Source organism: Ursus americanus, chromosome 15 (assembly GCF_024610735.1).
Source record: "Ursus americanus isolate L20-20 chromosome 15, mUrsAme1.1.p, whole genome shotgun sequence".
NCBI lineage: Eukaryota > Metazoa > Chordata > Mammalia > Carnivora > Ursidae > Ursus > Ursus americanus.
Genome location: NC_142141.1, coordinates 39243522 through 39260775, shown reverse-complemented (window position 1 = coordinate 39260775; position 17254 = coordinate 39243522). Strand labels below are relative to the sequence as shown.

Below are 17254 nucleotides of genomic sequence, written 5' to 3'. Positions count from 1 at the left end.
ATGGTGGTCCCGAATCTAGGGCTCTTCCCTACAGATAGGTCCTGCCTGCACTGAGGTCTTTCCCTGGCTTCTTGCCCAGATCCTCAGTGTTTCCTGCCTGCTTGCTGGTTTCCCAGGGCCCCTGTGCTTATATTACACCCTCACATTGACCTACTTCCCAGTGGAGCTACTGATGTCACAGGTCCCAAAATGAACCTAATGTAAGAGGTTTATGTCACAGACTCCCTTTAGAAATTGTTTGCATTCAACCGAAGTTTTGACACTTTCACTCCAAAGAGTGATTCTGATGGTTGGAGAGCAGGCATCCCATGCACTGGGATACCAAAGGGAAAGATGACAGGCCAAAATATTCAGGGGCGGCCGGTCCTCCCCAGGGAGAACACACATACAGGGCCCTCCAGTGCATGAAGTTCTCGGTGGCTGAAAGGCCAGGCCAAGCAGCCTCTTCTGTGATACATGCCTGGATTTCTTGATGTCTCCGAACCTGCACAGGGTGCCCCACGAGAACTCACCTCCCCCATGAATGGAAGACCTTCATTTGTCTAGACTAAAATAGTGTCTGGTACACAGCAGGTATTCAACAAACATTTATTGAGTCAATGAGCAAACAGCCTCCCAGAGCCTGGGTTGATCAGAAAAGTTCATTAGCCTTTCACAGCTATGAGTCCTAGAAGGATGATGGTTTTTATTAGCACCATAGGGTCTATCTGTAATCAGAACAAAACATTATCTTCACGAGGATAAAGGGAGACAAGTGTAAGCAAACAGCTCTGCCTATTCGGGGTGGGGACCTGCTGCCTATATTCTGTCCTCAACATCAGTCAGGGATGGGTTACAAGGAGGACTGATTTCTGTAGAGATAGCTGCCTATTTCTAAACTGGAGGAAAATTTTTAAAAATAAAACAAAGGGCTGGAAACCCCGTGCCTAAGAGATCCAGGAGCTTTTAATGAAGATCTGCAAACAATCTTCCTGTTTATGGAGCCACATGAAAAAGCCAATTTTAAAGATGAAATCATCACTGGGATAGGAAAAAGCCTGCATTTTGCCAGCAGATGCAGTCTATTAACACGGAGAGTTTTGCTGCACATGTTTACTAACTGCCCCATCACTGGTCTGAGCATTGGGAGTTGTCTGGATCATTGAAGCTGTCTTTAAAAATGACCGAGAACAGCAAAGAGTAGGAGACTTGCATAAGTTTGAATACCAGCCAGCCCCCCTGCTTCGCAGCCACTGGTTTCCATGTAGTCCCCGGGGTACCTGGTGAGGAGGACAGCCACATCATGATGGGCCGGGTTGAGGTCACTCTTCGGATTGATGCTCTTCTGCCACTTACAGAAGCTGGACAGTGTCTTCTCAGCATGGTGAACGATTTTCAATCCTTGCTAGAGAAAGAAGAGGAAGAGATGAGCACAGCTGAGTTTCCTGTGCTTAAGGCTCGTTACGCAAGTCCTCGGAAGCAGCCGAGGGGGACGAGCTCTGCGTGGGCACCTCAGACATCTACTTGGTCGGAGTTTAGCAGAGGCCAACCTACTCCCTGCTCTCAACACCATTACCCTCATGACTTTTATTAAAAGACCCTGGAGGACAGAAGTGCAGGACAGAAATTATCACTGGAAGAGGTAGCCCTTGAAGAAAAACTAAAAATACATTGGCCAAGACCGAGAGCTGTGTGAAGTTCCATCTCTGGCAGCTCTCTGCTTCCTAAGCCAATACAATTCTAAAGAGGCATTTTTATTTCTAATGCAAAAAAAAAAAAAAAAAAAAAAGATTTTCAACAACAAGCTTCTCCCTTGCATGAGAACTACAAGGCTGGGGTTGCACTCGACGTTGCCTTGCCATGGTTTCCATTTGGGTCTCACATCTGTGGATGAAGGGCAGAGGGTGACATAATCTGTCCGGGCTTCTAACTAGTAGGATCCCTGGCTGTCTGACCACAGGATGCCACAGTGAACCCCCCAGCCTGCACCTCCCGGGGCTCCTGAGTCGCCCACTTGGCCCAAAGGTACTACTGGGGATGGGAGGAGAGGACCTGTTCCAAGTGAACTGGATGAACACTTGTCAAAAGGAGGGGGCGGGATAATCAGCTCTACGGGGACTCCAGTTACATTTGAATTTCTAAAGGAGACATTCCTTTCACTTGCCCCATTTCTTTGGGGCTCTATATGGAGCTGTCCCTCATACAGGGTGGGTTCTAGCTGGAGAATGACAACCTCCATTGGCCCACTCGAATCTGAGTCTATCACTCTGGCTCTGTCCAAGGTGTTCAGGACAATCCCTACGTGGAACTATAAACTTGCTTCTGTACCATTCTGTATTTCTCTAAGGCCCACACCCCAAACAAACAAGACCTGAGAGGCTTCAGTTGCCTGTTATAGGCACTTCCAGGTCCTCTCGTGCATGTTAATGAACCACCACAGACCACCTGCCTTTCACAAAAACAGCGAAAGGTGGTTCATCATCACTACTTAAAACTCACTGAACTGCTGAGCATTATGAATTTATATAGAAGCAGCAGACTTCACTATGTACTAATCCTCACTGTTCTGCTGGATGGTGGAGGAGGAGGTGGAGTCGTGGGGGGACAAGCTGGCCACAGGGGTCGGCCCCCTGTTCATCTCGTCAAGCCGCAGTTAGAGTAGCAGCCCTGCCAGAGCCAACGGCCCCTGCCCACCATGAAGAACTGGCAAGGAGCATAAAGCAGGAATAGAAGGAAAGAGAAAGGAAGGGAAAGGAAGGAAAGAGAAATAAATAAAAAGGGAGTGAGGAAGGAAGGGATAGGAAGGAAATATTTCTTGATTATTTACTATGTGCCAGATACTTTCGCATATATTCTTTCATTTAATTTAATTGCATCTTCTTGGCATTATTTCCAAAGAAAGCATTGCTATTTTCATTTTATAATAAGAAGGAATTAAACCTCAGAGAAGTGAAAATCTAGCTGAAGGTGATTCGGGTCAGATATTGAATCAAAGGCTCCAAGAACAAGGGCTCCGGGTGCAGCGTGCCTCCAGCGGGTAGCCAGCCTCATGAGGAGCCCGCCTTAGTTACAGCTCCTCCACACAGGAGGGCGGCTTGGCAAACAAAGCATCAACTGCGATTGGATTGCTTTGAGGTCCGTTTTCAACCCTACCTTTCTTCTTTGTTTGGTTGCGGGCTTTTGTTATTTTGTGTGTATGAGCGAGGAGGTCACTGAGAGAATATTCATGAATTAAAAAATAATACCATCTAGAAATATTCCAAAGAAAAAGAAATCCTTAGGCATAAGTCTAACAGAACAGGTGCAAGATCTGTATTGGGAAAATTACCAAATGCTGATGAAAGACAGGAGCCTCAATCTGAACTTCACACCTTACACAAATACTGACCCAGAATGGATCATAGACTTAAATATAAAATGTACAACTATAAAACTTTTAGGAAAAAAAATCATAAGAGAAAATCTTGAGGACCTGGGGCTAGACAAAGAGTTCACAGACTTGACACAATCCATACAAGAGGAACCTGAAAAATTGGACCCCATTCAAAATTAAAAACTTTTCCTCTGAGAGAAACCCTAAAAGACAATGAAAAGATGAGCTCTGGAGTGGAGGGAAATCTTTGTAAGACAAAGGACTCGGACCCAGAATACATAAAGATGTCTCAAAACTCAACAATAAAAACAACGAGAAAATAAGCAAACACCAAGTTTCATCTCACCGCAGAGTACGTGCAGATGACAAATAAGCACGTGAAGACACACTCAACACCCTTCGCCCTCCGAGAATTGCAAGTCAAGACCGCCATGAGCTATTACTACAGACCAATCAGAGCAAAGGCAACGAAAGACAGCAGCAGCACCCAAACAGGGGGAGGGTGGACGTGCTGAAGCTGGGCTCCGGGAGCACTGCTGGTGAGGACAGAAAGAAGTACAGCCACTGCAGACAGCAGCTTGACAGTTTCTTTCAAATACGGAACGGGGGCGGGGGGGGGGGGGCCTGGGTGGCTCAGTCGGTTAGGTGTCTGCCTTCGGCTTGGGCCATGATCTTTGGGTCCTGGGATCAAAGCCCGCACTGGACTCCCTGCTCAGTGGGGAGCCTGATTCTCCTTCTCCTTCTGCCCCTCCCCTGGCTTGTACTCTTTCCCTCTTTCTAAAATAAAATAAAATAAAGTTAAGTAAAATAAAACAAAATAAAATGGAACAAATGCTTGAAGACACACAATTTGGGTATATCTTGAGGGAATTATGCTGAATGAAAAAATCCAATCTCAAGAGGTCACATACTCTATGATTCCACTTGTATGACATTCTTGAAATGACATAGTTATGGACATAGAGAACAGACTAGAGCTTTCCAAGGGTTAGGGTGGTAGGCAGAAGGGAGGTACAAAAGGGTAGCATGTGGAGACTTGGTGATGAAACCGTTCTATATTGTAGCAATAGTCACATAAATCTACATGTGTTAAAACTCCATAGAATGAAATGTACACACACAGAGACACACACACACATACACGCACACACACCAATCAGTGCTGGTAAAACTGATGAAATCTGAATAAGGTAAGGGTTTGTACAAATATTAACTTTTCGGTTAGGATCTTGCACTGCAGTTATGCCAGACGTTATCACTAGGAGAAGATGGGTGAAGGACATAAGGGAATTCCTTACACTATTTCTTCCAATTGCTTGTGAATCTATAATTATTTCAAAACAAAAAATATTTTTAAAATATCTTAAAAATAATAACTAGTCTGAATTAAGGCTCAAGGGTTGCAATAGAAAGTCATGTAATACACTTTTCAGTATGATTCTATGTGGGTTACTTACTACTTAATTTTTTGTGAAATTCCACAGTTTTGAATCAAAGGGAAACTTTCAATGGGTGACAGTGGGCAGGAAGAGCCCACACACTCACACACTCACATATCCACACAAAGGGTCAATTAAGTTCCCTGTCCAAGTAGCCATAAATATACAAACTGAGTAGAGTTAAGGTGACCACACAGGCAGAAGCAGAGGGACCCTGTCTTAGAATGTTCTCCTTTGACTCACGAAGTCCCTGGTGGGGGCACACAGCTCAAGATGGGATACCACCGGATCAGAAAAGCTCGATTTTTGCTTCAATATTGACTGGACTCACCATTTTGTAAGCCTTACATACCAATCCATGAATGTTTGTCTAAAGAAAAGTGAATGTTTACAAACTTCCACTCTCCCCAGTACCTGAGCCAAAGTCAGTGTCAGCAAGGACAGCTCTTCACCGTCCTGGGGAAAGCAGGGTCCTTTAGCAGATGTTGCAGCACAGACTCTGCCTCCAGTTTTCCCATCACCACTCAGAGCCCATTTCCCCGAAGGGCCTGAGGTTTCATGCTTCCACTCTCCTCACTTCAACAGTGAGGAAATCCAGGCCAGAGAGGGGCACAACCTTAGCCAAGTCACACAGCAGGTGTTGGTTTGCAGCTACTAGTCCGGGACTAGTGGTTTCCAGACTGTTGAAGACTTCTCTAAACGTATTGCTTGAATAACTGGAATGATTCAGCAGTTAGCCAGTGGATGATTATTGCTTATTTCTACTCCCCCAGGTCACACTCCCACCCCTCGGGAGGAGACAAACACAGGAAGAGACCCTCCACTTGCAAGACACCCAGTTCTTCGTCCTCCTCCTGGTCTCTGACCACTTCTCAGGCTCCGCTACAGGCTCTTCTGCCCTTCTTTTGGCTCATTGCTTAGTTCACTCTCAGTCGCAGTCAGATCTGGGGAAATCGTCAATGTGCTGCTGGCTCTCAAATCTGTATCTCACCCCAAACCTCTCCGAGAGTGCAGACTCGTGCACGCAAGCCTCCTGATGGGCACCCTCTAAATAGCACCAGAGGAGCCCCCAGCTCAGCATCCCCCAAATCCTGCCCCCACAGTATTAACCTGCTACTCTTCCTGGTTCCTCTTGCTTGAAGCACCGTCGGCTTAGCGGTCTCATCTAGAAACACCAGGATGTCTCTCCAGTTGGTCTTCTCTCCCCACATCCTGCATCCCCATCTGTCCCCACGTGCTGCTAAGTCGGCCTCCCCTCCCGCTTTACTCCCTGCTGCCCGAGCTGAAACTCATCATTTCGTGCCTGAGTTTACACCTGCATCATCTCATAATGGTTCTCCCTTCTTCCTTGTTCTTAAATCCATCTCTGTGCTGTTCCCGGGCTGATCTGGTGAGAACCAAACTCTACCCGTATCATGACCCGCGGCTCAAGACCCTTCAAAGTCTGACCTTCAGGAAGCTCTCCCTTCATCTGCAACCTCACAGTTTACGCTCCAGCAACATTCAAACGGCTGATATTACCCGCACCCCCTGCCCACATGCCATAGACCATGCTCTTTTTACCTTGTTTCTTTTCTTCTTCTTCTTTTTTTTTTAATATTTTCTTCATTTTAGAGAGAGAGAATGGGGATAGGGGCAGAAGGGGAAGGAGAAAGAAAGGGAGAGAATCTCAAGCAGACTCCTGCTGCACACAGAGCCCAATATGGGGCTCCATCTCACAATCCTAAGATTGTGACCTGAGCAGAAACCAAGAGTCAGACCCTTAACCGACTGAGCCACCGAGGCGCCCCTTTAGCTTGCTTTCTTCGAGCTGCTCCTCTACCTAGAATGCCTTTCTCCCCTCTCTTACCCCTTCAACCTGTTCTGCATCCATCCTTTAAGACTCAATCTGAGCATTTCCAGGAAGCCTTCCCTGACCTCATTCTGGATTAGGTTCCCTCTAGTTTCTCTTGTGCCCACCTGACGCATGGCACTTGCTGCCTGGGTTAGAATTATCAAACTGCACGCCTGTTTTCCTCCGTAGCTCTTTCAGAGCAAGAACAGAGGTTTACTCGCCTGCTCATGTCAGGCACTGCCCTAACAGCAGGTATACACACCACACTGAAGCCGCACAACCACCCCCCAGGACTGGAGAAGGGTGAAGAATACACCCACTGTGCTGGACAAAAGCGCAGCTCCCACGGGGACAAGGTTTCGTGGTGAGTCAGTGAGGAGGCAAGACCTCCTGCAGGTTAGAGAAGCGGAAGCTAAGGGGTCAAAGGGGTAAGAACAGAGCAACCGGCATCTGTAATAATAATTCTGGTGACTGCGGTAGGAACTGCTGGGAGGTGTTTCTCCATATGATCTGAGCAAAGGCACCGACAGCTTTTGTCTCTTTCCAAGGACGTTGTGTAGAAACAGACTGGGAGTACAGAGGCAGTGTTCCCCTCCAGGGAAGAGGACAGATTTCTTTGCTGTCCAGGGGGGAGAAAAGGACAATGGCTCCCCCCAGGGCACAAGCTGACAAGTTTGCTCACAAGCCCCTCTGAAGGGCTGATGTTTCCTGATGTTGGCACTCCTCAGCCACGATCAAGCCCGCTTGATCCCAGCATCCACGTGGGCTGCCCCTGTCACCCCGTGGGGGGACAAGAGGGGCAGCTGCAGACATGAAGCTCGAGCGGCGTGTGTGCTGTGAGGAAGAAAGTCCTCCATCCCTGCCCGGAAGGCTCACGTCCTCTCCCAGCATCGCATCCAGGGAAGCGTGGTGAGCTTGCAGGCGGAACAGAACCTACCACCCTTCCCAGCTCTTGACCACGATGAGGATGAGAAGGGAGAACAGACACCCAGGAGTCAGAAGAGCTAGGTCGAGGCTGAACCGTCTACACACACGGGCTGGGTCTGTGAGGTTGTCGAGATAAGCTAGCAGTGGGACGACTGGCAGAGGAGTGAAGGAGAGGAAAGGAGCTGAAAGGCAGACGGCAACAAATGGGATTATTCTTTGACATTCCATCACTCCTACAAGGGCAATTCTGGAATAACCTGGAGGTTAGTCACTGAAGAGAGAAAAAAAATGTTAGGACCTGAAGGCTCCCCTCAAAATCTTGCTGGCTTTCTTCCCACTGCTTTTGTCTTTCTTTCTTTTCTTTTTTTTCACAAAACAAGTGCACAATGAACTAAGCTGCTGATCATTTGTGGCTGGGTATCTTGCCCCTATGTAGAACTTCTATCCACAATACGTGGGATTTAACACAAGTTCAGTGACAGGGTCATCAGGATACCTTACTACTTTTCTACTAAATGTCATGATTCTGCCAGGAGGTCTTAAGTGAGCACAATTTTTCTGCACCCCCTTGGCCTCTTCATCTCCAGGTCTCATAAAAGGTTAGTCCAGGAAACCCTCGTTTAGTTTCTTGAATGCACTCGATCACAGAAGGCTTGAGAAGCGTTAATTAGCTCTGCCTCAATACTACATGCCCTGAGCATGCCCGAGTTGCCAAGAAATTTAGGGAGGTCATGCTGGCTCACTGAATACGGGGAGACTCAGACTACATGTGTTCCAGAAAGCACCCTCGTTAATTATTTGAGTTTATCAAGACAAACCCCCATCCACACTGATTTCACCCCCCAAAAATAGCTTTCCATTTTTGTTCTTTTTCTCATTTTCTCAAGTGAGTCCAATTCACTCTCCACTTCCCCTTCCCAACTCATTTGGGTCCGTGATACCGAAGGACACAAAGAAGACCTCTAGGAAATTAGCAACATCTCAAACAGCCCTACATGGGAGATGAGAAATGATTTTGCAAAATACGGCTTTTGCTATTAATTGTTCTCTCTGGGTAAGCTCCCTTTATAATGAAAAAATTCCTGTATCAATTTCCTTGGGAATTGCTAGTAGCAGCTTGGGGTTCAGTGCATAACCTGATTATTCTCTGCCAGCCAGGCTTAGGTTCCCAAGAAAAAAAGAGATTGGACAGAGAAGACAAAACAGTACAAAGTTTTATGTGAAAACTAAGGAATAACTCATCTATCAGAGGAAAAGATTCTTGATTTTAAAAAAGTGGTGAGTGTACAAATTCTTTGCCAATATTTTTGACATTTATCCTGAAAGAGCTATAATTACATAGGTTATTACAGACCTAAAAATCCTCCTAGGGGCAGGGGAAATCACCACCTTGAATTCCCAAAGCTAACAGGCTTTTAACTCCAGAGTCTCGCAAAAGGGAACCCAACATTAAATCACTCCGAGCCCAAGAGGGAAATTCATCCTCTGTGAAAACAGTCACCATCTTTCCGCCTGCCGGCCCTGCTGCTCCTTCAAGCCAGCCTGATGCCCTCAGGATCCGACCCTGGACAGCGCAGAGACTGGGATCCATCTGGCCTCATCCTAACTCACTCCCATCCCTGTTTTTACTCTATCCTGTTCTTAAAAGAAGTCTCCAGCTTAGAATCCTAACCTTGTCCTTCCTATTTTCTATTTTCCTTTAACAATTCTGCACAGTTCTGTGAAAGGAGCATCATGGCAACAAGTTTACAGGGTTGTGGTGGGACTAAGTGATTATGAGAAGAAGGATTACGCTAACCAGTAACATTTACCCACTGGTTTCTACGAGCCAGATACTACCCTAACTAATGCAGGAATTCACATGTCTGATTCTCACGGTAACCCTGGGAAGTAGATAGAATTATCCCCATTTTACAAAATGAAGAAATGGAGGCACAAACAGGTCAAATAACCTACCAAAGTTCCTATAGCTTGAAAGGGGAGGGACTAATGATAAAGCTGGTACTCTCCCTGATGTCAACTGCTTACAAGAGCTGGAAGGAGGAGAGTAATCCTATCCTTAACCTCTGGCCCAAAAGGGGAATGGGGAGGCCATCGAATTGGTCTAACGCAGAAAGCGCTTGAGGCCAAGTCTGTGTCCAAGTCTTTGAGGGAGAATGAAAAGTTCAAAGGATAGGATTAGGGTCATAAGAGGAAAATGAGAACTTGATTCAGGGCTGGAGGGAGGCAGGATAGGAACGAGAGCACACTGCCTCCTACCTGAAGCTGCTCTTTGATTTCGTGGCCCACGATGTCTCAATATGCCTGACATGTCTTTGCAGCACCTGGTTTTGGGTACCTCAGTATTCACTGGTCTGAAACATGACCACCTAGTCTTTGAGGAAGCCTCCAGGTGCGCCAAGTTGAGTATCATATCCCATTATCCTGGCTTATTCTCAAAACGTGATGAAAATCCATAATGGTTTTTACCTAGCAGTGACTAGCAAACAAAAACTTTACTTTATGTATTAACCACAAATTCTCTTGGACCCACTACAGGAAAGGAAGTCCAAAATGATGTCAGCTGTCAGATGTGACTCGAATCAGAAAGACGGGAGTTGTAGAAAGGCATTACGGAAGAGGCCAGCCTCAGCATTCCCAACTCATATCACTTTGCACGGAGCCCTAGAACCATCTCTCTAGTGCCTTTCTCTCCATTTCATCCCTCAGTTTGGAACCACCCAGAGGATCCCCTAGAATCAGATCCACATCCCTTTATATGAGCTCTATCCCTTATCAAGTCTTGTCATGACCGCGGCCAATGCTGACCCTCATCTTTGCCCTTTGCTGACTTCACCTGCTCACTCTTTCCCTTATCTATTATATACCAATAAGGCTAGATGGTTGCAGACCCAGCCTCTGCCTTCAATCTTATATACTAATGAAGGGAAGCACATCAAACAAATAGATGTGAAATTATAACTGTGATATGTGCTGTGAAGGAGAAATGCACAGCATTGTGAAAGTACATGCTAGAATCTTGCTGGCATGAAGGTGGGGGAAGCCTCCCCCAGTGAACTGACCCTGAACTGAGCTGGTATCTGAAGGATTAAGGTGTCAACTAAGTGAAGACAAGAAGGAAGACAGTCCAGGCAACAAGAAGACCAGTGGCAGGGGACACCATTAGGAGAAGACTACTGCTCTATCCCAAAGGCAAGAGGGGCATGGTAGGAGATGAGAGAGGGAATTAGAAAAGCACTGGATGGAGATGCCCTTCAACAGACGACTGGCTTAAGAAGTTGTGGTCCATATATACAATGGAATATTACTCAGCTATCAAAAAGAACAATTTCTCAACATTTGCTGCAACATGGATGGTACTGGAGGAGATAATGCTAAGTGAAATAAGTCAAGCAGAGAAAGACAATTATCATATGGTTTCTCTCATCTATGGAACATAAGAACTAGGAAGATCGGTAGGGGAAGAAAGGGATAAAGAAAGGGGGAGTAATCAGAAGGGGGAATGAAGCATGAGAGACTATGGACTCTGAGAAACAAACTGAGGGCTTCAGAGGGGAGGGGGGTGGGGGAATGGGATAGGCTGGTGATGGGTAGTAAGGAGGGCACGTATCGCATGGTGCACTGGGTGTTATACGCAACTAATGAATCATCGAACTTTACATCAGAAACCAGGGATGGACTGTATGGTGACTAACATAATACAATAAAAAAACATTAAAAAAAAAAAAAAAGAAAAGCACTGGATGGGTTTAAACCAGGGGTGGGAGCTGGGTGCCAGGGGGGTGGGGATGATTGGATTACCATTTTGAGATCATCCTGGCTGCAATGAGAAAACGAGATTGAAAGGAATCCAAACAGACCAGATTAAACACAACTGTAGCCCAGGAAAGAGAGGACTCGATCTTGAATTTAAGTGATAGAAATGCAGATGGTCAGGCAAAATTGGCAACACCTAATGATGGACTGGATATGAGGGGTGGGAGAGGGAGGTGTCATGGATGTCTCTGGATCGCTGGCTTCCACACCTGGAAGAGTAATGATGTCAGCACAGAGACCAGGTGAGCAACATGACCAGCTGTGCATGGAGGGGGCAGTTTGGGACCCACGATTCTCTCTCCTGCCTCCTGCATAGTCCACTGTCCCCTCTGTGCACAGCTAGATTACACAGCCTCCCATTTGGGGGTTCATTATCAGTGATGTGTTCACAGTCATGTGTCCTTATGTGTAAGATGCTCGTTTACAAGCTCACGCTGACCGGGCAGGTCCCTCAACCTGGAATGTCCTTGCTCACTAGTTAATTCCTTCCCACCCTCTAAAACTCAGCTTAGCCTTCCCTCGCCTGATCCATGGAAGGTGCACCTTACGGTCTGACTAGCACTATTACAGGGACTGCAGAGGGGAAAGGTTTTTCCTTGGCTTTTTTTTTTGTCTGAAAGCCTAACCTTCTACACATTCTGCAGCTAAGCATGCATGTAGGAGAGACCATTATACAGTAGATGATATTTGTCTTCCAAAGTATCAAAGTATAACTTTTACAAAGCTAAAAATGTAATTCTCATATAAATATGCAGTGAGCATGTTAGGGATGTACTTAACTCATTAATAAGAAGATAGACAAGATGTCTAAGCTGGTTCAAAGGCAGGTACAGGAAAGTGACGCTACCATAGGTGGTGAAAGTATAAAGAAAATATGCTGAAGTCAGACCGCTAAATTAGATACAAAATTAGTCCACAGACCAATAAAACCGCAACCTTTAGAGTTCTCTGCTAGACACAAATTATTTTCACCTTTTCTGGACAAAAACCATTTGTACCCTGTCAGTTTTCTACACGTTAATACCTAACTTTACTGTGTCTAGGACCTACTCAATAGCACATAATAATTAGGCAAAATTGCATTCCCCTAGAGTCAGATAGGTCATGTTAGACATTGAAATGACATCTCTTTTGTGTTGCTTGGTTTCCAAGTTTTGGAAAAATTTTCATAACAAAAGGTTCACAGGAAGAAAAATAATACATCCATCAGTATTCCCAGATACCCAAAGTATGGCTGGGGTGATTCAGGAAGTGGGGGATGGTAGGGAGAGAAAAAGGAAAATGGATCCAGACTCCAGATATTATTGTTATTCAGTCTTCTGATTGTGGAGGTCAGAAAATAGTAAATCCTGCCTCGAGCCTTTTGGCCTTAAGTGTCTCGCCAAGCGAGAGTTGAATGAGGCCATTCTTCACATATTTCAGGTGCCGGGTGAGGTCGGTAGATTGCAAAGGCATTTCACCAGCTTGGCTGGTTCATTCCTTCCTTGAATGTCACTTCATTCATTCACATCCCAGGCACTGTGTTAGGGGCCGGGAATACAGTCAAGAATAAAGAAGGAATTCACATTGTGATGGTGGCTAAGATAGGCAGGAGAAGAGTAAACTAATGTATAGAACAGCAGCAAACTGTGGGAGGAGTACCGGTAAAGGAAGTAAACTTTATTCCGTGATGGAGAACAGCAAGTAGGGTTGGCTTTAAGTCGGCTGGTCACTGAGAGTCTCCACTCTTCGCTGGAGAGGTAGCATTTGTTAAACAAAGGTCTGGCACGTGCCAGAGAATGTGCCAGCCACAGCAGAGCCAAGGGAGGGGTGTTTCGGGCATTGGGAACCATAAGCGCACAAGCCATGAGGCTGAAGAGGGCTGTGAGAGTTCCAGAACCTACCTGAAGTCCAGGGAGTTCAAGGGTGGGAAACAAGGCAGAGAGCGACATAAGGAAAGACTGGAAAAGGGGATGAAGGCATGATCATGAAAATCTCTGCAGGGCATAGAAATTTTTGATTTTGTTCCAAAAACAACAGAAAGATATTCAACAGTTTTGTGCAGTGAAGTGACTCAATTTTCATTTAAGATTATCAGTCTAACTGGTACATAGAGATAGGATTATGGAGGGCAAGTCTTAAAACAAGAAGACCATTTGGGAGTTCCCTGCAGCAAGATTACAATAAGGCCTAGAGCAACGTAATGACTGTAGAGATGATGGACAGCGGGTGGTCTTGAGATGATCTTGAAGGTAGCGCTGTGAGCCTTTCTGTTGAATGTGGACAGCAAGAAAAGGAGGATTCAAGAATGACCCCTAGGCTTGTGTGTGGTTACCGAGGTGGGTAACACGGAAGGTTGGAGCATGGGGGGAGGAAGAATTGAGATGATCCGGGCCCGGAGCCATCAAGAGTGCCACAGTGGACTTACTGAGTTTGCAAGTTTGGGTGGGCTCTGACACATCCAGGGTGAGATGGCAAGGAGGCAACTGGACGGGAGTCTGGAGCGTAAGGGAGAGGTCTGGGTTTGAAGTAGCAACTGAGAGTCCCAGCGTGGAGAAGCCAAGTGAGTCTCTGAGAACAGATGATGTTTCCAGGGGCAAAAGTACAGAGAGACAAGACGGTCCAGAGTTGAAGGGTATGTATGAATATGCAAGAGGTAAATAAACAGTATAAAGGGTTCAACATTTCCGTGTCCCTCCTAACTTTTATTGAAACCACGCAACTACTTCATGGTGGAACATTCTCAGTCACTGCTGTAAATCTAACTTGTGTGTTACTAGAGGAAATGATGGCCAGGTGGTTCCAACAATGTCTATCTCAGAAACTTCTCCATCTCCCACTTGACAGCACAAAATTCCCAAGAAAACAATACAGAAATATCATTTTCCTTCTCGATGGGCTTCTAAACACCTTCCTGGTGCCCCCTTTCTTGTCCATCAAGAGCTGTCCTGAAAAAAGGAGGTAGGGAGTGTAAGGACACAGGTCAGAAGAGTGGAGAGAAACTACCCCTTACCTCTTCTTCTTCAAGTAGAATGAGCCGAACCACAACAATGTGAATTGCATTGCCGATGCTTGGGTTATGGAACAACCCAGTGACCTAGAGTCAGAAATGGAAAACCATTAGCTCACATGATAAATGCCAGGGGCGGTGGAAAATAGCATTGTGATACACTTAAAATAAATGTTGTCTTAGAGATCAGGAATTCTGGGGAGACTACAACGAAGAGTGAGAGATGTCCCTGGCCCAATCCACATTATGGTACTTAAAGGCAACCTTTCCAAGGTGACTGGCTGGCTGTGTGTTTGAGGAATTGGTGCCTTCCTTCTCTGTGGCCCTTTCCCTGACCCAGAGTCTTTCTCTCTTTTATTATCAGTTCCGGAGGCAAATATCTTTCCCCACCTCGACAGGACTAACACTCTCTCTGGGAAGATGGAAACATCAAGAACGCAAAAGGGAAGTCTGAAATCAGGCGTTGTTAACTTTAGTCGAATTCTAACTACTTTGAGGAAATCATGTTCTAGTTCTTTGCCTCAGTTTACTTATCTGTGCGCTAACATAAATTGGCGAAACAAACTCATATGGAAAGGATTGAGTCAATTGAGATATAACTAGTAGAAAAAATATGCTAAATTCCCAATTTCCCTAGGATATACATTTTTAAGAGACAGACTAATTGGCCCTGAATCTCCATCCTTCCTCACTTAGGTATGGCATGAAAAGAACAAAAAAGGTCTCTTTTATTTTTGGAGGCTGACACCTGTTCCCCAGCTGCCACTCCCTGCCCCACAGTCTGACATACCATGTTCATGATGGTGAGGATATAGGACTCCACGCTGTGGCTCCCGTGATACTCAATCATCTTCGTGTCGGCCACCACCAGCGTCTCCACCCACCGCTCTTTGCTGATGGAACGCCGAGACAGGCCTCTGCCGGGCCAGTGGTTCCTCTCCCACTTCTCTCGTTGTCGTTCCAGCTTCTGGGAGGTGGCAAGACCATCTAAACATTAAACAGAAGACCGTGGGCTAATGCTATGTATCTCTCATATATTACTCACCTATGTTTTAAAGATGCAAGGCCATAAGTTTAATTTATGTTTAACAACGTGGGAATTCAATGTTCTTATATACATGTCTGAAATGGGACCAATTTGAATGATTATGACCAAGAGAGCTGAAATCTGCCTCTTATAGGAGGTTCCAAGTATTTCTTCGAAATAATTATTACTTATATCATTAAAGAGGTCCCTCACTATTAAAAAGATGTTATAATAAAAATTGGGAACATTTTCTTCTCCTCCTCCTCTAAATTATTCAGTGCCTACTATGAGCAAAGCAGTGTACTAGGTTTTAAAATGCCAAGTTGTTTATCCTCATGAACATTTGAGGGACGTACTTCCATCTCTGTTTTGCACATGTGAAAATTAATGTTCAAAATGCCTGGTTCAATAATTTCCCCAAAGTCACACAGCCCATTAAGGTCCAGAAGGTCCAGAAGATCCATTCTATGCCCTAAAATCATGAGTTTTTCATAGACACCTCATTGTCTCCCTCCGAGTAAGCATGCATACAACTGGAGAACATGTAAGCTGGAAAAGCTACATATACTTCCAGAAGGTACAAAGGGAGAGTGTATACACTTGTTTGCTATGTAACCCTTCCTGCTTCCCCAGTTTCACTGTCTATGTGAAGTCAGAACACTCCAAGGAGTAGTCACCAAAAGAAAAAAAAGAGAGAGAGAGAGACTTAAGTCTAAATAATTTCAAATTCACTTATTATGAGCTTTACTTGAAAATAATAAAACTGTACTTTGGTAAAGTAACCAGGATTATGTTAGCTTTGCAGGGAAGTCTTGTGAAGGTTTGCAAATGAGATCAGTACCCCTCATCTGTCTGTGGGAGAACAACCTTCTATTTTCCTTTTTCCACCTGCTTTGCATGGACAAGTATGCCTTTCCTAAGAAATCTCCAGAGATGTTTTCAGTGGGTTCTAACTCTACACACCACCTACTCCCCTGTCTGTCACCCTCTTTTTGAAGCTCATGGGAATGCTTCAGACTGTTTCCAAATCTCCCTGTGCAAGCCAGGGAGCAAGCCACCCTTGAGCCCACGTATGGCCTGCATTCTGGAAGGGCCAAGGTATCCTCCTTCAAGGAGCCAACCTCTTCCAAGCTGCAGGGATGCTCAGTGCTCTCCCTGAGCCACCTCCCTTGACTTTGTAGGCTTATCACCCACCCCCCTCGGTGGGGGTCCCCTCGCAGAGGCTTCCACCAGCTTCCTGCAATATGTAGCCCATTCATTAAAGCAGGACCCCGTGCTGCTGGCTGCAGCTGTGGGCGCCCCTCTTTCTGCTCAGGCCTCAGGTGCCTATGGTTAGGTGCTGGCCGGCGGCTGACACGGCGACGCTGGTAGAATAAAGGTGATCTCTCGGCTTCCCCCAGTCCTTTCTTGTCGCACATCTCTGCCTTGACCCCCCCTCCTCCTCCACCTTTTATCTCCTCAACATCAAGCAGCAGAGTTTAAGAAAAAAAAACAAAAGATACTTTAAAAGCCTATGAAGTTATTTCCATTTTTCCCACAAACAGGTGGGTCCTCAGTAAATGGGCAGGCAGGAGGAAGTGTGGAAATGAGAATGCGGTCTGGTGAAGACACGTGCCAACCGAAGATTTTCAACAAGACCTACACTAAGCCCTTGCTAAAGGCCAGAACCTCGTGATAATGAAAATGTCATGGGTTTCAAATAATTCCCAAGGAGAAAGACGCCTGTTCTATTACGGTGGTGCCAGAGGCTTTGCAGTGGTGGTGGAATTCAATCCGGGTCCTATGGGACCGAGCAGGAAGAGAGGGTCATGTATATCTAGGCTGACTTTGTGGGGTCCTCATGAAGTCATCCCAGACTTAACAGAAGAAA

At 45.8% G+C, this 17254-nt stretch overlaps 1 protein-coding gene across 1 annotated transcript in view; it reads right to left on the bottom strand.

Annotated features, from left to right (window-relative positions):
• Positions 1 to 17254, bottom strand: part of ADAMTS12 (ADAM metallopeptidase with thrombospondin type 1 motif 12) — a 288146-nt gene that overhangs the window by 107990 nt on the left and 162902 nt on the right. The window contains exons 4-6 of the mRNA XM_045787203.2: positions 15148 to 15344; positions 14361 to 14444; positions 1260 to 1384 (exon numbers count right to left, since the gene is read on the bottom strand). Of these exons, the coding sequence (XP_045643159.2) occupies positions 1260 to 1384; positions 14361 to 14444; positions 15148 to 15344 (406 nt within the window). The remainder of the gene's footprint in view (positions 1 to 1259; positions 1385 to 14360; positions 14445 to 15147; positions 15345 to 17254) is intronic.